The sequence below is a fragment of the Coenobita brevimanus genome, chromosome 47 (genome assembly GCF_032717465.1).
Source record: "Coenobita brevimanus isolate Jiangsu-jjx chromosome 47, ASM3271746v2, whole genome shotgun sequence".
NCBI classification, from domain to species: domain Eukaryota; kingdom Metazoa; phylum Arthropoda; class Malacostraca; order Decapoda; family Coenobitidae; genus Coenobita; species Coenobita brevimanus.
In genome coordinates this window covers 5,318,404-5,341,630 of record NC_137000.1, presented here as the reverse complement: position 1 = coordinate 5,341,630, position 23,227 = coordinate 5,318,404, and the positions used below count along the sequence as shown (strand labels likewise).

At 40.8% G+C, this 23,227-nt stretch overlaps 1 protein-coding gene across 1 annotated transcript; it reads right to left on the bottom strand.

Annotated features, from left to right (window-relative positions):
* Positions 1 to 3,106: 3,106 nt before the first annotated feature.
* Positions 3,107 to 22,534, bottom strand: LOC145398995 (bestrophin-2-like). Its single transcript, XM_080271723.1, has 7 exons — positions 22,467 to 22,534; positions 17,956 to 18,066; positions 15,728 to 15,899; positions 13,789 to 13,918; positions 12,897 to 13,135; positions 6,535 to 6,768; positions 3,107 to 3,256 (listed from the first exon to the last, which is right to left on the bottom strand). The coding sequence occupies exons 1-7, from the start codon at positions 22,532 to 22,534 to the stop codon at positions 3,107 to 3,109; spliced, it is 1,104 nt and encodes a 367-aa protein (XP_080127849.1).
* Positions 22,535 to 23,227: the final 693 nt, after the last annotated feature.

Here is a 23,227-nt window from a genome sequence, read left to right as displayed (position 1 = left end):
CTCTGATTAACGCCTTCAGTATCAACACCGATGCTTTATTTTTCCTTAGTACAAACGTTTTTAATCAGCTCAGGAGAGATTTTTCGATCTGGAAGGGCTTAATTTTGTCGTTATTAAAATCTTGAACAAGGGAAATGAATAAAATCGTATGTAAATAGCAAGTTAATGGTAAAGACGTTCTCGGACTGAAGGGGTTAAGAGTGAGGAAGAGTAAAGCGAAGTTTGGTAGGGTAAGGCATGGTAAGGTAGGGAAAGGCAAGGTGAGGCAGGGAAATGCAAAGTGATACAGTAATGCAAGGTGAGGCAGGGTAAGGCATGATAAGGCTAGGTGAGGGAGGGTAAGGGAGGGAAAGGCAAGGTGTGGCAGGGTGAGGCAGGGAAATGGAAAGTGAGGCAGAGTAAGGCAAGGTGAGGCAGGGTAAGGCAGGCTAAGAACGGGGCAGACAGGAGTAAGAAAGTTAATGTAGGATGTGTCGAGAATGGAAAAATATGTCAAAAAATGCAGTATGGATAGGGAAGGGTGCAATATGTAACTGGTTGGGATTAAGAGTGAGGAAGGATGAGGCAGGGTGTGGCAGGGTGTACCAGGGTGAGGTAGGGTGAGGGGGGGTGTGGAAGGGTGAGGCAGGGTAGGACGAGAATGGAAGTGGGTGTCAAAAATGCAGGAATATGATAGTATGCAAAAAGTAATTAGTGTGAGAGTGAGATAGGGTGAACCAGGACGAAGCAGGGTGTTGGAGGGTGAACAGGTGGGTGAGGGTGGATCAAGGAGGGTGGCAGGGTGAGGGAGGGAGCAGATGAAGATAGTGTAGGGTGTGGCTGGCCGGTGTAAGACCAAGTTAAGTGGTTTATGGTCAATTAGTTAAGTGGCGTTTGGGAGACTCACGTTGAACCACCACCAGCTCCAGCACTACAGCCTAAACTACTTCCACCATCACCACACACTCCTACTACCACCACTACCGCCTCACCACTGCAACCAAAACTCCTCTCTCTTCTTCTTTGCTATCCTCATCTTGTTCTAGTAGTTCATTTGCTCTTCTAGGAGCTGCCTAGCATGGGCCAACCGGCTTACTGCAGTTATCCTCTCTTCTTATGTTCTTATCACCAAAAATACCAGTACCAACTCTCTCTGCCAGCACCACACTAGTATCCCACTCCACTAGCACCATCACTACCACCTTCACATCACTCATATCCACCACCATACACCACCACCATACATCACCACCACCACCACCACCACCACCAGCCTATACCAAAGGATGAAGGAATTTGTCATATTTTCAATTTTGGGGGGAAGGGAAGTCACTCCAATAAAATATCATCGTATGCTGAGGAGAGAAACCTGCCTTATTCCAACTCTAGCAATGTAAGGGGTAGATTTTTTTTTTAATGCTGTCTAGGGCTGCTCACCTGAAGAAAATCGTCTGGAGTTAGGCAGAATAAAGCACCGAAGATCGACCCTCATAGTAAAGAAGGTGAAGCATAAAGCAGTCCTTAACTCCTTTAGTGCAAATAATTCTTCCTAAGCTGAATAAAATCGTCTGGCAGCAGCGAACAATAAATAAAATAAATGAATAAATGAATAAATAAATAAATAAATAAACCTTGGTCAATATTACAGAGGGATTCATGGTGACTACTTCTAACCCCTTCAGTTCAACAGGTCCGTCCAGGTTGAATAAAATTGCTGTAGTCTGATTGTTTTCATCTGACGGGACTGGGCCACTTCTAGAAAATTCGATGAGCCTTGCTAATGGGACAGGAATGAGTCTCCTTGGTTACTGGCTAAATACTCCAATCTGACTTGAATTAACGCCCAAATCTGCGTACATTTGGCTATCATCCGAGCTGAGAAGGTTACGGATCTTATGTCTGGTTAGCATGAACACGCTATAGTCTGGCAGTACCAAGAATGTAATCATCATCATCATCACCATCATCATCAACACCATCACCATCAACACCATCACCATCAACACCATCATCATCAACACCATCATCATCATCATCATCATCAACACCATCATCGTCAACACCATCATCGTCAACACCATCATCGTCAACACCATCATCGTCATCATCATCATCGTTGCGAAGGTGATGACTAAGGAAAAGAATGGTACATTAAGTCTTATTAATTTTTATAAGCAAAACAAGTCAGTGAACAGTCAGGAATCAATAATCTTTTCAATTTTGCCCATAAATAATTTACAAGCAACGAAACCAAATTAAAGTATTAAATGGACTAGCGCAGGTCAAGTATATTTCAATTTTCGCATCATTTATTTACCACACCTTATGAAGACGCTTAAAGGCCGTACTGTACATCTGTGGGTTACGTACAAGTCAAAAGTACTCAAGCTCAGTGGCGCTTTTATTTTTGGCGCACTGTTGAAGATGGTGTTTGCCTGTGTTGGTGAGTTTTGAATATTATGAATAGAACTTATTTTGTTACCATCTGCTTCAAGAAGGTATGAATAATGTGTCTCCAGTAGTAATCATTCATGAATATGACATTCAGTAACTTCAATAAATAAAAAAATCAATATAACAAACCTTTCCCAATTTAACAACAACACAAACACATTAATCGTCTGACCTCCACGGTCAATGGCCTCTGCCACCAACGACTTCCCGTAGTATCTGACTCTTTCAAGATCCACTTTCCTTCCTCGCATACAGGTGAAGAGTTTATATCTAGTCATCCTCTCAGGTGCATTTTTCCATTAGTTCGCCTAGTCTGCATGTGGCACTTCTCACTTTTTCCTGCCGCCGATGGAAGCATTGGTGGGTATTAGGGGTTTTCTTACTTTACGGTCCTGTATGATCAAGCACGCACGATTGTCTTGTAGTCTGGCTAATGACAAACGAATTAATTTAGTTTAAGGACATCTTTGACCATCATGTGGTTATACTCGACAGCACCTCGCACCAGAACAAACCGCAATGAAAAGACAAAAGGTACGTTGCTGTCTGTCTGTTGTCATTTCTGGACCTCTGCACTCCTTTACAATTTGTCGTATCTTTTCCTCATTTTCCAATTCCTTAACTTCACCAAACTTCTGACCCATTCTCGCCACCATGCAGCCCTCCTCCACAGCTACTCGTCTTCCAGCGACTCCAGGATGGTGTGTGATGTCCCTGCGAGGTGGCCCACGTCCATGATCTTGACGGGGGCGGTGTCCCCGGGTCGCCAGGGGGCAGAGGGGGTATGCTCGCCATAGCCGGTGTGGCAGAGTACGAAGGCAGACTGTGCCAAAAGGCAGAGGTGTACAGTTTAATTATATGAATTTCGTTAAGGCAGACTTGACTCATCTTCCACAATGCCCAACAACGTCCCTCCCCCCTTGAATATAACGATAATAAAAATAAAAACCTAAGTACAATGCAACTGGACCTGAAATGAAACAGCCCTAGCGTGTATTCAGTACGATTGGTGTGTATGAATGCCAGAGTGGTGACATGTGAAGGAATATGGCACGTAGGGGGAATGCCGGATTTTAGAGAACAAACTCTCGACTCTATGACCAGAGTTAAAAAAAAAAAAAAAAAAAAAAAAAGATAATATCGAGACGGAGTGGATGAACGATCGCCATACCAACTTATTTTTTGTTTCATTCTTCTTGCTAATGTGATCAACGATAATGTATTGCTATGACTACGATCTTCTACCTGCGGATCATGCTACGGGAGCATGCGCAGTTGTAATCGTAGAGCATATATAAAGCTTACAGTAAAAATAGAGGGGTAGATGAATGTTAAGATAACGAAATGAAAAATGTAAATGAATGAGGTAATTAAATAAGCTAAGCGAATGACAAAGTGAAGAAATAAGGTAAACTAATGAAAGGAACTTAAGACATGAGAGAAAAAAGCTTACACATGAAATAAGGTGAAAAATAAGCTAATAAAAAATGGTCAGTCATACTAGTGAAGAAGTGTACATGAAGGAATGAAATGAAAATAACGTAAAGAATACAAAAGAAATAAAATAACGAGGAAGAGAAGTAAAGAAAAATTAGAGTCTGAGAAAATGCAAAAAAACGCCGAAATACTAATGACAAAGATTAAGCATTTGAGTACGGTGATGTGGCTTTTGATATAGTCTAGTTATACACAGGCGGTCTTATATAACTCAGGAAAGACTCTTGGAATTGGTGGGGTTCAGTGGAGGGGTGCAACGAGGAGGTTCAGTGAAGGGGTTCTATACAGCTTTCTTTAACTCTTCCACCATTAGGTTTAGGAGAGAGACTTGGACCTGGAGGGGTTAGACATAGCCTTCGTTAACCCCTAGACCTGAAGGAAATCGCCCGACAGCAACAAGAATATCATTGGTGTAGCCGCTTCAGTCCCAGGACGTATTTTACAGTCTATTCCAGCTGCCTCCAGACGATTTTATTCAGCTTACGAGACCGACCTAGAGGGGTTAGTTGTTCTCTACGACAAGTACAGTATGTCTTCATCCCTGTTTGTTTGTTTGGCTGTTGGCAGGATTAATCAAAAACTAAGAGAGATTTGGGCCAAATTTGGTAGGTAGACAGCCCATGTCCCGGGGACCAACTGATTAACTTTTGGGACCGATCCGGATCGTATTACAGATTCTGGATCTGGAATAAGAGTACATTTTCTGAGAAACCCTAATCAGTGATGAGAACCCCTAACCCATTATGAAGAGTGGCTTGGAAATTACGCTGCCCTTGTCGGAGAGGTACGCTCCACTGACTGCCCCTCTAGTTATTACTGTTGTTGTTGTGGCCCCTATGGCTCATCTTGAATGTGAACTCAGTGGACTGCAGGCTTAAACTGCCCTTGTACAGTCCACCGTCCTCCTTTTGGGGAATAGGCAAGTGGTTGAGGGATGTTCCTACAATCAGATAGTGAAGCCACCTGGTTATATCGGTGCCACCACGTGAAGGCGGCCCTCTCCAGCACCAGACGGGTTAGATATACCTTTAATAAACGTTTTCCATTCAAAAGGTGAATCAAATCGCTGAATAAAAACTGTATAATGTTAGTGCTATTAAAATAACAACTAAAAATTACTTCACCGTATCGAAGGGTTTAGAAAAAATGAGAATGTCACCGTATCCAGCGACTGTGTTGAGAATAATAGCATACTGATAATATACGCGAGCTTGACATAATATTACGTAAAATTATGCGTATATTATAGACTTTACTACAGGCAAAAATTACACATGAATTCACAATAGAGTGTAGACATAATTATGCATGAGTTTGGCATAAATTATTGGGGAAATTATATGCATGAGTTAATGACATGTATGAGTTCTGATTGCGTGTTAAAAAAAAAAAAAATGGAATGATGCTTGTGCTGATGGTGAGTTACAGAAAATGTGAAATGTTGGACACTGGAATACCTTTGTGCATCATCATAATTATTACTATCATTAACATCGTCCATATCATCATCATCATCATCACTGTCAACATCATCATCATTAGCAACAACAGCAGCAATGGCAGGAACAACAACAATGACACCAACAACAATAATATCAGCAACAACAATAATAACTAACAGCAACAACAAAAATAGCAGCAACAACAAAGCAAAAGCAACAATAACAACAGCAGCAACAACAGGAATATCAAGAACAGCATTATTATTATTATTATTATTATTATTATTATTATCATTACTATTATTATTATTATTATTATTATTATTATTACTGTATTATTATTATTACTGTAACCACCATATCAGTCCTTATCATTATTAGTCTAACCTCATTTCTCACGAATACATGGAGGTGGGTAGGAGCACAGAGCGAATAAACAGAAAGTAGGAAAACTATCAATATGGCACCCTTAAAAAAAAAAAACAAAAAAAAAAGAGCCTCACACCCAGTCTCTTTGCATTAACCTTCCAAATTCTCAATCCCACCTCACGTGCGAAGTCACCTACACCTGCGCGCTTCACCTGAGTATGTACTGTAGCTCTCGTAACACCTGTGGGGTTAAGCTATACCATCGACCAGCTAGAAACAGATACAAAATTCTTATGTACTAATCTCCAGATATACTTCATCCATCCATCTATTCATCCTTCCATCTGTTCATCCATCCATTCATCCACATCCATCTTTCGTCAGTTCTCTTCCTTCCACGTCGTCCATTCCTCCCTTCCTCAAGTTCAATTGCCTTATCATTTTTCTGTTTGGAATTATCATCTATGAGGAAAAAAGGCTTGTAACTACTGTCAGAAACCTCCATTATTCCAAACCCAAGGAAGCATTTATAGAAATAATAATAATAACACTATTAGTATTAGTATAAGTATTAGTAGTAGTGATGATAATAATAATAATAATAATAATAGAAATAATAAAACTTTCAGGGCAAAGACACAGCCTTACCGATTCCAAAAGCATCTATACTAATGTAATAAAGCCGCTTCAGTTAAGGACTAAGATAAAATCAGATACCTTTACTAATACCAAACCTTATTGAAGCGTTGGAAATAAATAAATAAGAAAAAAGGTAAATAACTAGGGTACTCACATATCTAGCATCCTCAAGAATTTTCAGAAACTCGAAGGAATGGTCGTCGACGCCAAAAGGGTTAATTAGCGCCTCTGCCACTTTGAGGAGGCCCAGGTAGAAGATCAGCTCGAGGAAGGCGAAGCAGGGCACCACCAGGTCGGCCTCGTAGTGTGGGTAGTGGTGCTCCTCGTCCAAGTACTGGTTACTCACCACGGAAAACAGGAAGTAGGTGTAGACTGCGATTGTAACTACCTGCAAGTATAATGGAGAATGTTAAGGTGGATTCGAAAGTTCCCTATCAAATTACGCTGAGCATACTTTGTTCTCCTACATAAATATCAAAATCATCATCCTTATCCTAATCCCCACTGATGAACATGAATAAATAAATAAATAAATAAATATTGTTACGGAACAGAAAAAGATAATGTACACTTTAAGTGAGAATACGAAGAGTCACTACTGTCCCGTAAAGTTCCAGGTTCAAAACAATAAAAGAGTTAGGTAAAATTACAAGTTAAAGTTTAATGCACAAACTAACAACAAAACATTCAGGACTCATAAGGACAATGTAATGGCAAAAACAGGTTAAATATATGGTTAACTGCAATAGCCTCTATTAACACGAAATTAGCAAGAGTAAATTTTATCTAAGTCAGCCCTGATAAAATGAGATACCAGATAATACTCAGTGAATGCCAGATAAATAATTACAGATACAAACTATTATCAAAAATGACTGACATAAAGAACCCCACACGAATTACAAAAACTTCACTAGGCCTACAAATTAAACTTATGCTATACAGTACAAGAAAAAATACAACAACAGTTATACTCAAATTACACACAGCTGCTAGATGGTTGGAGACTTCTTGAGCACTCACAATAATAATAATTGTACAGGGGAGGACAGAGATGTGAACAAAATGAGGAGTAGATCTAAGTGGCCATGATGCAGAGACTGAGCTCATTATATAGGAGCCAGCAGAGCCTGACACAACTTGTAAGAGGGACGCGCAAATGAAGCGATGGGGACAAACGGTCGACAATCCCGCACTGAATAACAGAAAGGACGACTTACTCTACTATAACGGTAGAAGGGGGGGACTGAGGCAGAACACGCTCGTGATCAAACATGCAGCAACTGTGCGTTAAAATTACACAAAGGATGATGAAATCATAGGCTATGTAACACCTCCCCACAAAGAAAAAAGAAATTTACAAAGGAAATTTCTTATTACTCTAAAACAATCTGTACATGGCATTACAGAACATGCAAATGTCTTTCCTAATGTTACAAAACATGAGATCTCCCTAGCACGTTCAGTCATAGGTACTTGCCAGTATCCCTTTAACAAATCAAACTTACTTATGTACCTAGCCTTTCCGATCTTGTCTATGCAATCTTCTACACGAGGGAGAGGGTAAGTGTCTGTTTTAGTTATCTGATTAACACGTCTGTAGTCGATGCAAAGCCTATGTGACCCACCTGGCTTAGGGACTAGAGTGACAGGAGAACTCCACTCGCTCTGACAGGGCTCAATCATCTTGTGGTCCAACAGGTAGCCAAGCTCCTTCTGGATGAGAGGAACTTTCACTGGGTTCACACGGTAAGGAGGCAATTTAATTGGCTTTGCGTCTCCAACATCGACATCATGCATCAACACAGTGGTTCTTCCTGGAGTAGCACGGAACACTTGCGGGTACTCCTGCAGTAATGCCGAAAACTCCTGCCTTTCCTTGGGAGGTAGATGAGAAAGCTTAGTCTGGAGATCATTCATGATATCAGGATTCTTCCCCAAACTATCACTCAGGCTCATGCTGCATGGGAGAACTTCACTTGTAGACTCGGGTGGAACAGCTACAGTGCAGACTGGATTATTTTCGTCCCGCCTGTGATATAACTTTAGCATGTTGATGTGACATAGTTGCTTGCTCTTTCTACGATCTGGTGTGGCGATGACATAGTTGACATCAATGAGTTTCTTCTCCACGAAATAAGGACCACTAAACTTGGCTTGAAGAGGTTGCCCATGAACTGGTAGCAGAATCAAAACCTGATCTCCTGGCTGAAAGTGGCGTAACCTGGACTTCTTATCATACCAAGTCTTCATCTTCTCCTGAGCAGCTCCTAAATTCTCTCTCGCCAGCTGTAAAGCAGTGGACAGCCGTTCTTTGAAATTCATCACATACTCCAGCAGGTTGACGTCATCTTCCTCCGACAGCCAGCATTCCTTGAGTAGCTTAAGGGGTCCTCTTACTTTATGGCCAAACAGTAGTTCAAAAGGTGAGAAGCCCAGTGATTCATTTGGAGATTCTCTTGCGGCAAACACAACGAATGGAAGACCTTTATCCCAGTCTTTCTGATGTTCCAAACAGTATTTCTTGAGCATTGATTTGAGTGTTTGATGATATCTCTCCAACGCTCCTTGGGTCTGGGGATGGTAAGCTGAAGACGTGATCTGGGTGATGCCCAACTCTTTCAGAGACTGCTTGAAAACATTTGACATGAAATTACTTCCCCGGTCGGACTGTACCTCCTTGGGCAGACCAAACTTTGTGAAGAACCCTAGCATTTCCTTAACCACGTTCTTTGCTGAGATGTTTCTAAGTGGAATGGCTTCAGGATAACGAGTAGCCATATCAATCATGGTCAACACATAAGAAAACCCTGAAGAAGTCTTAGGAAGAGGGCCCACAATATCCACCAACACACGGGTGAAAGGCGCCTCAAAAGGAGGAACGGGAACTAGAGGTGCAACCCCCTCGGCCTGACCACACTTTCCCACAACTTGACAGGTGTGACAAGACCCACAATACCAGGAAACATCCCTGAAGATACCTGGCCAGTAGAAGTGTTTCAAAATGCGTGCCACAGTCTTCCTCACTCCAAGGTGTCCTGCCAAACTGGAATCATGAGCCACTCGAATGATATCCTGCCTACAAACACGAGGGATGACAACTTGATGTACAACCTCCCATTCACAGTCGGCTGTTGCTGTTGGGGGTCTCCACTTCCTCATAAGTACTCCTGACTTTACATAATAACAAGTAGAAGCACCGGCTGACTCTTCTTCACTGTAAGCAGAGTTAGCTAGACCTTTCAACTCAGGGTCAGCAACCTGCAACTCAACCAACTCTTGACGAGACAAATTATCAACACTACGGGGTACTGCCTCATCTGGTGAGTGGTCCAAATTAGCAAGAAAAGTGTCAGCTAGGATAACATCATCATCATCATTATCCTCTAAATCACCAGTAACTTTAGACTTAGCCCTAGTGACAGCACATGCAGGGAACACATCAGGGACATCACAATCCTGGGACGCAGCCACTGGCTCACTAGACAACTGAGGAGCTGGACACACTTGACTTCCACCAATATCATTCCCAAGTAAGAAAGTTACACCTGACATTGGGAGTGTCTCAACCAACCCAACCATAACAGAACCATTAACAAAACCAGACTCTAAATTCACTCTGCACAGAGGGACAGAGAAGTAATTATTTCCTACACCTTGTAAGATTACAGTTTCATCAGAGGAATTAACATTAGAGCCTAGAACACTGGTCAGCATAAGGGATTGGCAAGCACCTGTATCACGATATATTTTAACTGATTTCCTGTCATTACTGTCCAGAGGACTGACAAAACCATCAGACAGGAAATTAGCACATGAACTCTTGAGAGTGTCACCCACGTTACTGCTCAAAAGAGGAGCTCCATCATGAGAATTTAAGTTACCCCTCAAAGCAGGTTCAGTTAACTCGGTTAAAGAATTCTGGGAACTCTCAAGAGTGGACACTAGACCAATTGACTGAATATTTAAAGACTCCTTTTTGTTCACATCACGCTGTCTCCTGAAACATCTCTCCGTAGTATGACCAAGCTTACTACAATAAGTACATTTACTTTTCTGAAATCTAGAGGTGAAGCTGGTATTTACTTCCTGAGAAACATCATCCTTATTCTCTTTCCTGTTACCTGTACTCTGAGTAGAGGCAACGTACTTACTCTCAGCTTTCCCTTTTTCTTTAGAATATCTCTTGTGAGTGAGAACATATTCATCAGCTAAAACTGCAGCATCAGACAAATTATCTATTCTTTTCTCATCAAGATATAGGCTTACATCTTTATAAATACACCTTTTGAAGTCCTCCAGCAAAATCATCTGCTTAAATTTGTCAAAATCAGAATCCACATTCTTAGAATTTAACCACTGCTCTAACAAATCTTCTTTGATTTTTGCATACTCAACATGGGATTGCTTATCTTGCTTGTAAGTTGTCCTAAATTTTACTCTATAGGCTTCAGGAACAAGCTCATAGGCCTTAAGAATCAAGCTCTTAACTACATCATAATTATCAGACTGATCCTGAGGCAAAGATGCATAAGTTACTTGAGCTTTACCGGTGAGAACAGTTTGAAGGAGTACTGGCCAATACTCCTTAGGCCAATTAAAACCTGTAGCTACCCTCTCAAACAACTGAAAATACTTTGTTAAATCAGATTCATTAAAAGGAGGGACAAGTTTAACATTTTTAGCCACATCAAAATCATCAGAGCTAGATGATCCAGTTCCACCTTGTTTCATGCGATACTCATGGTCTGCTTGAATTCTAGCAATTTCAACTTGTGCCTGTATCTGTGCCTCCTGAATCCGAGCCTGAGATTCCGCCTCCTTAGCATTTGCCTGAAATTCAGCTTCTTTAGCACGAGACTCCTGCAGAGCTAGCTGTAACTTAGCTAATTCAATCTGCGTTTGCTCATTTGGAGGAGTTACATTGAACAAGCTTTCATTAATCATGGCAACAATCTGATCTTTAGACTGATGAGAGCGAACAACAAATCCCAATTGTTGAGCAACAATCTTAAGTTCATTCTTTGTTCTGTTTTCTATATCACACACTGTTTGCACATTTGACAAAAAATCTCTGGCTTCATCAAGTGTAGAAATAGTAGCCATCATGAATATATCACAGTCACAAAATATCAAACAATATCCTTATGATAATATCCTGAATATCCTGATATGAGGTCGCCAAATTTATGTTACGGAACAGAAAAAGATAATGTACACTTTAAGTGAGAATACGAAGAGTCACTACTGTCCCGTAAAGTTCCAGGTTCAAAACAATAAAAGAGTTAGGTAAAATTACAAGTTAAAGTTTAATGCACAAACTAACAACAAAACATTCAGGACTCATAAGGACAATGTAATGGCAAAAACAGGTTAATATATGGTTAACTGCAATAGCCTCTATTAACACGAAATTAGCAAGAGTAAATTTTATCTAAGTCAGCCCTGATAAAATGAGATACCAGATAATACTCAGTGAATGCCAGATAAATAATTACAGATACAAACTATTATCAAAAATGACTGACATAAAGAACCCCACACGAATTACAAAAACTTCACTAGGCCTACAAATTAAACTTATGCTATACAGTACAAGAAAAAATACAACAACAGTTATACTCAAATTACACACAGCTGCTAGATGGTTGGAGACTTCTTGAGCACTCACAATAATAATAATTGTACAGGGGAGGACAGAGATGTGAACAAAATGAGGAGTAGATCTAAGTGGCCATGATGCAGAGACTGAGCTCATTATATAGGAGCCAGCAGAGCCTGACACAACTTGTAAGAGGGACGCGCAAATGAAGCGATGGGGACAAACGGTCGACAATCCCGCACTGAATAACAGAAAGGACGACTTACTCTACTATAACGGTAGAAGGGGGGGACTGAGGCAGAACACGCTCGTGATCAAACATGCAGCAACTGTGCGTTAAAATTACACAAAGGATGATGAAATCATAGGCTATGTAACAATATGCATATACAGTATATCATAAAATATACTCATAATACTCAAACAAACGTATTTGGTGGCAATAAATACACCAAGTTAATGAAGATATAAAAATAATTGGATCTAAAAACGATAATTAAATTACTTTAGATGAAGCTAATGAACATGGAAACGAATGAATTCACAAACGAAAAGTCCGGTGTGCAAGCTTAGTAATTAATCTCATTCTTTGTGAAGTGTTAGAATATCTATTGATAGCTGTGTGCAACTTAAAGTTTCTGTTTGGTGTGCTTTACTTTGGCTAAGGTATCTGTTTCATTGACAATTTATATTCCGTACATTCATGTTGTTCTACGCTTAATTACAGAGTGAGGGGAAATAATGGTTATATCCTATTTCTGTTGCACGTCTTCCTTACTGGTTTTGAAATCTAATGACACAGTCAGACACAGGAGGTACATAAAGAATGAGACAGACAGCACAGACGAAATACACAGACAACGACGTGGACAGACAGCTTAAAAAAAAAAAAATATATTCACAAACTAACCCACCTGAGTATAAACAAGGGGAATATTATACTCGTGCCAGGCGAGAAGGGCGCCACACTGTCGCCGAAGCCTCAGTAGCTCCTTCAGTAGCCCCTCCTTGGCCGTCTCCGTGTCTATGTAGCCCTCGTCCCTCGCCGCCCGGACCAGTTGGCAGCTCCAGGACAGCGGTAGCCATTTTGTGTCCTTGCAACAGCGATTCTCTGCTTCTTCGATAAGTTCCTTCTCTTTGTCCGTCAAAAAACCTGCAGAGGTGACGTGTTGGTGGTTAGATTTAGTTGAATTTTCATGTATTTATCTACAAATTTATCAGTTTACTGAAGCGTTTTTAATTGGCAGTTTTGCGTCTTTACAGGTCTTAGGTAATTTCCCTCTCCCGGCCAGTCAAAAAACCTAAGGTGTGAATAGCCAATAAGTGGAAAAACAAAATATTGCAAGACTGATTTTTCATAAAATTCCTTAAATTTCCTTAAATATATAAATAAAAACAATACCCATGGAAAAAAACATGAAAATCAAGAAAGCATTTTGAACGTGGAAACAGTGCTTAGTACATACTGATCATCAGGAAAATCTGAAAATGATTAACCAAGGAAGAAATTAGTAAATGGGTGAAAATGAATGGAAATGAGTGATAGGAATTACTGAACAAGAAGAGGAACTGAAAATAATATGAAGGTAAATGAAAAATGCCTGGACAACAACAAAAATTATTACAAGTGAACTAGGAAAAAGAACGAGGACAAAGAACAACAGTGAAGATCGAAGGCACAGCAAACGAAGAGAACAAAAACGAAACATCGAGCCAGAACAGAAATGAACAAAACAGCACAGTAAAGAACGAGAACAAGAGCACACATGAACAGCAAAAAGAGGCAGGATAATGCGAATAACTTACGGTCTGCAACGAGGCTGGGTAGATCGGGGTATCTCATGTGGACAGCTGCCGAGACGTGAGCGAAGAGCAGCACGTAGGTGAGGTTGATGAAGCGAACCACTCGACTCCGGATCTCGAACGACCGGACGTCCTGGTGGGTGGGAAAGGGTTGTTGGTGGTGTTTGTGGTTGTGGTTGCTTGGTGTTTGTGTCTGTTTGGGTTTGGTGTTTGGTGTTGGTTTTGGTATTTGGTGATTTCGATGGTGTTTGTTTGATGTTTGTTTTTCTTGCTGATTTTTTGTGTTTTTGTTTGCTGTTTTTTGCTTTTTGTTTGTTTGTTGTTGTTGTTGTTGGTGGTGGTGGTGGTAGCACTTGTTGTTGTTGTTGTTACTGCTGTTGTCGTCCCCGTTGTCCCAGGTTCAAATGAAAGCGTGAACCAGGTGGACTGCAGGCTGAAACTACCCTTCTTATACAGTCCGCCATCTTCCTTTCGGGGAACAGTGAGGGAATTGAGGGACGTTTGTACAACCGGACAGAGGAGTTGCCCGGTTAAATCAGTGCCACCACATGAGGGCGTTGGAAGGGAAAGGACAAAGTGAGGGAGGTAAAATATTAAGGAACACAGCAAAAAGCCTATTTCTGTACACGATAGGGATAGTGAAACAGAGGCTCTTTCACTCAGATTTTTTTTTTTTCTAGCCGAAGTTGGCAGGAGAAAGTGAGGATAACTCATCATATGATTTATAAACATTACTGTGAATCTTCCACAATGAAGTCAAATTCACATTTCACTAAATATGTGTGTTTGTATGCCTTGACGCTTCATTACTTAAAACCCTTTAAAAGTGCTAGAGCCAAACAATGACGAAGGTGTCTGTATTTGCCGAAGGAACAATTGTACCAGGCTTGAAATGAACTGGTAAAGAAATGAAGGAAAAACTAAAAATCTGAATTGCCTTGAAGAAGAATGAATAAACAAGAAAACGAATAAAAACACAAGAAAGAAAAAATGAAGGAAGAAAATAAAGAAAAAGGAAGCAAAAATAAAGATAGAAAAAGAAAGAAAGAAGAGATGAAAAACTGAGCAATTACAGCATGACCTGCACATTGTTTGGAGACCATTAAAATACCACAGAAAAAAAAAAAAGAGCAATGAACAGCAAAAACCATTATATCAGGCCCAACTAATCCTAAGAAAATAATAAAACTAAACACAACAGCAATATAATGAAGAGCTAACTCTGGATCGGGCATTTTAAATTAGGAAGCAATAAAGAAAAAGTAAAAACTCTGATTAAAATTATCCAGAGCTGAAAGAGGCTTAAAAATGTGTGGGCGAGGAAGAGTCTGGTTTTGACAACTGAGAAATGGCAACAAAATCCAGTTAATTTGTTGTATCGGAGTTTTAGGCGGCGAGACCTGTAAATTAATATGGTAAATTAGTATACTGTTATTTATTATCTACCCTCTATGTTCTATATCTATTCTCCTTCTCTGTGTCTGCTCTCTCTCTCTCTCTCTCTCTCTCTCTCTCTCTCTCTCTCCACCACGACTCCCCTCGCCCTGCCACTTCAAGGCTTGTGCGAGGCAGTCCGCTGTATACATATTTATATATACAAAACCACCAACAATTCAGCCACCAACACTCACTGCCACACACACCTCTCTCACTCACCCACTTTCACATTTTCTCACTGACACACACACACACACACACCTCTCATTCACCCACTTTCACACTTTCCTCAATGACACACACACCTCTCTCACTCCCCCACTTTCACACTTTTCTCCGTAACTCTCACTCTGCCACACACACCTCTCTCACTCACCCACTTTCACACTTTTCTCTTTCACACTCACTTACAGCCACACACCTCGCTCACTTGCACACTTTCCTCCCTCCCTCATTTTCGCATATATACCCCCGCCCTCACCCTTCACCCACTCCCCACACTCACGGTTCGGGGCATATGCGTAGCAAGGAGCAGAGCAACATCGGTATTATCAGGCAAGGTCCTACACGCTGCCCACCACCTCACCACCACCAGAGCCACGTAGAAGCCCAGGATGAAGGCCACGGGGATCAGGTCTCGATATCTCACGCTATGCAGTACCACCTCCTCGAATATCCTGACGAAGGGATGGAATGAGAGGAGTGAGGATGAGGAGTGAGGATTTACTACAGGATATTAGTGAATTTAATAACTCATTAAAGTGGACATCTGTATTTATTTACCTGTGTGTCTATCTGTGTCAGTCTATCAGTCATTAAGTTTGTTTATGCTTACCTGTATCAATCAATTAATCACTCAGTGCAACCAGTCCACGTATCTAATTATGTCTCCCTATCTATCTGTCCATCCATCCATCCATAATAGCTGTACTACCTGTCTTTTCTCGGGCTGTGCGTCCCCTTCCCCAGCATGCAAGCTTAGTCTTTGTTATATTGAAAACTGTGAATATTATCTTAGAGGACAGAGGATGGGGACTGCGCCTTTCCTAAACCTCTAAGTGCAATATACATTTTCAAAGCCTGTCCTTCTCATCCCTTTTCTAATCTTTCTCACTTCTTTTTATGTACACTATATCTGTCTATACATGCATACATATTATACTCCTTTTACTCTCACGTGGCACAACTTCTCGTTCGTTTTCTTTGTATTTCACGTAGCTCAGTGACAAGACGACAGTGCTACGGATGTACCATCGTTTTCATTGCCCTTCTCTGTAACTTGCACCATTTTCTAGTGCTGATCTATTGCAACAGCTCAGCATGCGAGATGAAGAGATGCCAATTTTAGACCAAGTTAGACAAAATAGGTATAACAGTACTACCCAGTGTGTCTCCTCTAGCATGCAACCCAAGTTCCTGTTGTACTGCAAACTGTGAATATTATCGTAGGGATCAGGGAAGGAGGCTACGCTCTCTCCCAGCCTCCAAGTGCAGTTTACATTTTCCACGCCTGTCCCTCTCAGTTTTCTCTTCTTCCTTCTTACTTGTTATTTTCCTTTTCTATGTCCCCTCTTCGTTTTCCATTTCGTCAGCTTTCTCCTCTTTCCTTTTCTTCTTCCCCCTTTCTCTCTTTTCTCCCTCTACCTCTTCTTCCTGCCTCTTTCTTTTCTCCCTCTTCCTCTTCTTCCTCCCAACCCCTTTCCTCCTTCTCACCTGTTCTTTCCTTTCTCTCTCTCCCTCTCCACTCCTCTTTTTTTCTCTTCCCGATTTCTCCTTTTCTCCCTATTCCCCTCTTCCTCTCTCCCTCATTCTTTTTGCTTAGATCCTTTCACCCTCTTCCTCTTCCTGTGTTGTTCCTTTCACCTTTTTCATCTTCATCCTTCTTGCTCTCTTGTTCACTTCCTCTCCCCTCCTCCTCCACCTCCTCCTCTCTTCCTTTCTTGCTCATCATTTCCTTCTTTCACCCTATTCCTCTTCCTGCATTGCTCCTTTCTCCCTCTTTCTCCTCTTCCTCTCTGTTTTCTCCTCCTCCTCCTCCTCTTTTCCTTCTCTCTCTCTCTCTCTCTCTCTCTCTCTCTCTCTCTCTCTCTCGCTCTCTCTCCTCCTTTTCCTTTCCCCTCTTCTCCCTCTCCCTTCGTTACAGTACCCATATTCCTTCCCTCCCGCCTGTCACTTCCCATTTGTTTCTCACCAATATTCTCTTTTCACTTCCTCCGTCCTCTCTCTCTCTCTCTCTCTCGCTCGTTTTTCATCTCTCTTTTTTCTTTTTTAGCTTCACTTTTTCCTCTCCTATTACTACTTCTTGCTTCGTGTTTTTCTCTCTCCCTCACTATTTTTTCTTTTCATTCATCTGTATTTTTACTTCTCTCCCTCTCCTCCAGTCTATTCCCTTCATCTCTGCCTGTCTGTCTGTGTGTCTGTCTGTCTGTCTGTGTCTCTGTATCTCTGTCTGCGTCTGTCTGTCTCTTCCTCCGATAGTCTCATTCTTCCCATATCTCTCCTCCCCATCCATCCATTCAAAAATTTCCACTCCTCTATCTATCTGTCTACCCATCTATCTACCAATCAATCTATCCATCCACCTACCACACACCTGTAAGCAATCTGCAGAGGGGAGGCCATTACTAGAAGGCTTTTTCTCCTAACAACAATTTAAGCTAACCTACATCCATCCATGTATCTATCTATCTATCTACCTATCTATCTGCCTGTCTGTCTATTTCCCAGACTTACTTCCTCTGATTGCCCTGGAGATAGAAGCGATAGAGGCAGGACAGAGCCGCGTAGAGCACAATGTACACCAACAGGTCTGGCCACAGCAGTTTGTACACACTGCCTCGCCACCTGTGTACAAAGGAGTGTAATTAGGGAAGGTGTACCTGGATTTTATTTTTCACTACACCTAGAATTTGATATTAGATTATTTTTCCTTGCTTTCTGAACCCAACCCTCTCCCGTCCGTGTGTGGCAAAAAGAGGTCGGGATGATGATGATGATGATGATGATGATGATGATGATGACGATGACGGTGACTGATGATAATGATTGATGATGATGATTGATGATGATAATGATTGATGATGATGATGATGATGATGATGATGATGATGGGTTGATGATGATGGGTTGATGATGATGACTGGTTGATGATTGATTGATTGATGATGATTATTAATTGACTGATGATTGATGATTGATTGATGATGATTATTAATTGACTGATGATTGATGATTGATTGATGATGATGATTGATTGATGATGACTGATTGATGATGATTGATTGATGATGATGACTGATTGATGATGATTGATTGATGATGATGACTGATTGATGATGATGATTGATTGATGATGATTGATTGATGATGATTGATTGATTGATTGATTGACTGATTGATTGATTGACTGATTGATGATGATGATGATGACGATGACGATGACGATGACGATGACGATGACGATGACGATGATGATGACGATGATGATGACGATGATGATGACGATGACGATGACGATGATGATTGATTGATTGATTGATGATGATGATGATGATGACGATGATGACGATGATGATGATGATGATGACTGACTGACTGATGATTGATGACATGATTGATGGTTGATGATGATGATGATGATGATGATAATGGTGAGTGAAGATCTACAGTATCATGGTGATGATATTGATAGTGATTGATGATGATGATGACCTGCGAAATCATTTACCTCTGACACCTTTCCTACCTGTAATTTGCATCATTTTTACCATGGATTTCTCTTTACTTGTGGCTTGTATTTATTTAACAGGGATGTGTTTTTATTTACCTGGTATTTGTTATTATTTACCTGGGATTTGTTTTGATTTACCTGGGATTTGTTTTGATTTACCTGGGATTTGTTTTGATTTACCTGGCATTTGTTTTGATTTTCCTGATTTTTTATTTACCTGGGATTTTTTTTAGTTACCTGATACTTGATTGACTTACCTGGCATTTGTTTTGATTTACCTGAGATGTTTTCGTTTAGCTGGGAATTGTTTTCATTTACATGGGATTTATTTTCATTTTCCTCTCCATCCTTCTTTCCTTCCATTCTCTTCTGTCTTTCCTTGTCCTTCTGCCTACGGGTGACTTTACACTCCCTCTTCTGTCTTTCCTTCATTCTTTCCTCTTGCTTCAGCCTGTGGGTGACTCTACACTGAGTGACAAGCCAAATGGTTTCCTGTACACCAGGAAAGCATTTACTACGCTGGGTGGTAACCATAAAACCAGATTTTGGCGCCTGGTGGTTTTAGTGGGTAATTATTGGGCTCCAATCGGATTGAGCCGGTGAAGGTTTATATCCAAGGGGTGGTAGGGGTTGATTGCTCATGTAATACCACTCAGGGATGAGTGAGGCTGGTCACTCTCATCTTAAATGTCGGGACCAACTGCCTAGCCCCGGGCTTCTACGCTCCTCATGCGGCAATGTAGAATTGGATGATGGATGGATTGATACCTGGCATTTTCTTTTATTTATCTGGGACTTGTTTTACTGACCTCTCATGACCGGGATAACTCTAGCTTTTAATTCCATCTGAGGTAGACGATTTTATTAAACTGAGTGAGTCATAGGAGCCCGCGTATTAAAAAAGAATATAATTACAGCTCATTCACTTTAACTTGGGGGGGGGAGAGAGAGAGAGAGAGAGAGAGAGAGAGAGAAATACTACGCCATAACATACTTTCCACAGCACTTCTTCCTGACTAGCATCATATTCTAGTGTTATCTCACGTTACAGCTCAGCATTCAGTGAGGAGAGATGGCAATTTTACGCCTAGTCAAAATGAACATAGTAATAATATTCACTTTATTTCCTTTTTGTCATTTATTTTACCTTGTACAAACTAATGAATTTAATAACTGAAACCACATATTTATTCTCGCCAGCGTTCACAAAAATTAGTCGTGTGAAATTTGGTGTAAAGTTAACAGTGAAATTAGAGATAAAAATAACGCAACAAAATATCAGGTATCAGTAAAGGGGAAGGGTGTACACTGGCGAGTAAATTGTTTGTTGTTGAATCTGGTGGTGTTTGTTATTGCTGAAGTTATCAAGTGACATAATAATAATAATAATAATAATAATAATAATAATAATAATAATGAAATAATATTAACAACAATACTCCTCCTCTTCCTCCTCCTCCTCCTCCTCTTACTACTAATCATCATCATCATCATCATCATCAATCATCAATCAATCTTCAATCTATCATCAATCAATCATCAATCATCATCATCATCATCATCATCATGGCCTGTTTCTCGCATCAGGATTCGATGAGATAAGATCCAGGAACAAGGAGAAAGTGCCAAAGTGGGAGAACTATCAAAGCAGTTCCAGTAAAAGTCTCCCCACAAAAAAAAATCTTCGACCAGTCCTGCTTTACGTGTTTTGTAAATGACGTGTGTAACCTTAACCCGTCGAATTAGATGACCTGCGCTCTATATATGGACACCTTTGATGAAAGTGTGTGTGTGTGTGTGTGTGTGTGTGTGTGTGTGTGTGTGTGTGTGTGTAGAAACTTCATGTGTTGTCTTAAGCGATTTCGAATGAGCAGTGTAGAAGGCAATAATTAAACAGAAGAATTAATATTGTACTGATGTGTTTCGAGAGCATTGTTATCACCCGAGTGCAAGACGTCCTTTCTTTACCACTGTAATCGCCTTTGTCTAAGTCATAATTAAATAGCATAAAAAATATCGTAGTGAGAAGCTGACATTCCCATCGTATACTGCGGTAACACACACTAACGCAAAATAAATAAATAAATAAATACATGATGACCTAAAATGGGCAAGAGTTGCATTTTACCTTTATACGAAAACAAGATTAAAAAAAAAGAAAAGAAAAGCGCAAAGCAGCTAATCCATCATCATTTTTTTTCATCATTTCCCTCCCGCTCCCCTGTCATCATTTCAAAGTTCAGAGCAGCCATGTTTGATCGGCTGTTCAATATTGGCGGCATTTCAAGCCATGCAGAAAATCAGACACCAGCACTGGACACGGTGCCACAAAATTAGCATGTGAATTTTTAATATGGAAATGCTGGGTATTCTGTGACTCGCTGTATATCCGGGGGTAAAACGTCAACGGCACTTCTCTGTTATGGCGAACGACTACGCTTAATGCCAAGCCAGATTTTACTCTAACTCGGGAAACCATATATTACGCTGGGTGGTAGCCATGTAACCAAATGATGCCTGGTGGTCTAGTGGGTTAGGGAGCTTCAACCGGATGGACTCGCAAGGGTTTACATCCGAGGACTGGCTGGGGTATATTGCTCACAAATGTTACTCAGTGGCGAGTGAGGCTGGTCACCCTCGCATTAGAAGTCCGGACTGTGTAGCCTAACCCCGGGCCCCTAAGCTCCTAATGAGGCAGAAAAGGATTGATGATGGATGGATGGATGTGGAGGAAGGGAAATATGGAAGGCAGGACACAAGCTGGCATATGAAAAGCCGATGAAATTTTGCTGATGAATATAATTAACTCTTTAAATCCGATGACGGGAGGACATTTTTCGTTTATTTCTTCCTCTCTTCAGACGATTTTTTCCAGCTCATTACAGTTTCTTTTCTATCCACTCAACAACCGCATAAAGTCGTTCAAAAATCGTCAGAAGATAGCTCGAGTGAAAATATACGTCACCGGCCTGAAGTGGTCAACGCTTTAGTTGCCTTTTACATATTCTGCAATTCATTCTGGCTTATGTTTGATTAATTTATTAATGTTAGAGACACTGCCACTATGAAAAGCCTGAAACTATCTGGAACATTTTACTGAGGGTTAAGATGTTTCTACTTTATTTTGGTTTATGTCAGGCAGTTCTATGCCATGCAGAGGCACCTGCTCCAGTGAAATGGTTGAAACTACGAGAAAGAACGTGTTGACTGAGGATTATGAGCCGTTTATTCTACCTAATGCCAAAAAATTTTATTCATCTCAGAAGCTCATCACAATTAAGAGTTAAAAAATTCTGTACAATTTTCAGTGCAACGAGGCCTAGTTTCAGACAGCTTTACTTAGATTAGTTTTCTGAGATACACAAAACCATTTGGCTTGTCACACAGTGCATTTCACCTGAAGGTAACTCTATATCCAATGAGCGGATGGTGAGCTCCCCCACCCAGCTGAAAAAAGAAAAGAAAAAAGAAAAAACGTTAATTCTGGTGATATACTGTTAAGTTACATTCTCACCTGAAAAGCAACCTGACAAAGACGCAGCAGCGAGTGTTGCCGATGGCCTTCGTGTACTCCACCGGCATGGCTCACGGGCAAGGCAGGGCAGGGCTGGACACGTCACGTTAGAGGAGAGTAGAAAAGAGAAGTGCAGAACTGAGCAAGGCAGAGCAGGTCACGGCGCTGCACGGGTCAAGAAGCCAAGGTCAGTACACCAGGTCATACACACGGTCAGATAACTGGAGTACGGGGGAGCATATTTGCTTTATTTTAAAAATTAGGATATGGAATATTATTATTTTTTATGGCTGAGGATAGGTTTAAAAAAAATCTTTGCACATAAAACTACATGACTATATGAAGGGTGGGTTCTGCTATGCATTCAGTATCTAACCCATACAACAGATACCACAATCACATCATGCCCCCCAAAATACGGTCTCTGATAAAAATAACTCAGAGCTGGGGCCACGGTCTGTTTTGCTTTGCATTCCCCTCCCTCACCATCATCTCTAGAACTCTGCCAGGTAAAAAAAACACAATTTTTTTTAGTCTCGCCAAAATATGTTTCTGGAGCTGCAACTGTTGGAAGACAAAGGGTCCATTTTCTTTCCTACTTTCATATACCATTAAACATCATCTTAAGTCTCACACTCGGCCTCACTTTCAGGCTTTGCTTTCAGGGTTATCTCCTCTCAATTTTATCATCATCCCTGTGCTGACACACTTTCCCATCCTCACTTCTTTTCCATCTTCATTTTTACCGTCTTATTCACTCC

What these genes read in the sequence shown, in the direction of transcription:
- LOC145398995 (XM_080271723.1), bottom strand. Translation starts at nt 22,534, where the DNA reads ATGCCGGTGGAGTACACGAAGGCCATCGGCAACACTCGCTGCTGCGTC. An exon ending in TTTGTCAGGTTGCTTTTCAG is followed by an intron (nt 18,067 to 22,466) that starts GTGAGAATGTAA and finishes CTTTGTACACAG; the next exon opens with GTGGCGAGGCAGTGTGTACA. An exon ending in TTCCCCTTGTTTATACTCAG is followed by an intron (nt 6,769 to 12,896) that starts GTGGGTTAGTTT and finishes TTATACTTGCAG; the next exon opens with GTAGTTACAATCGCAGTCTA.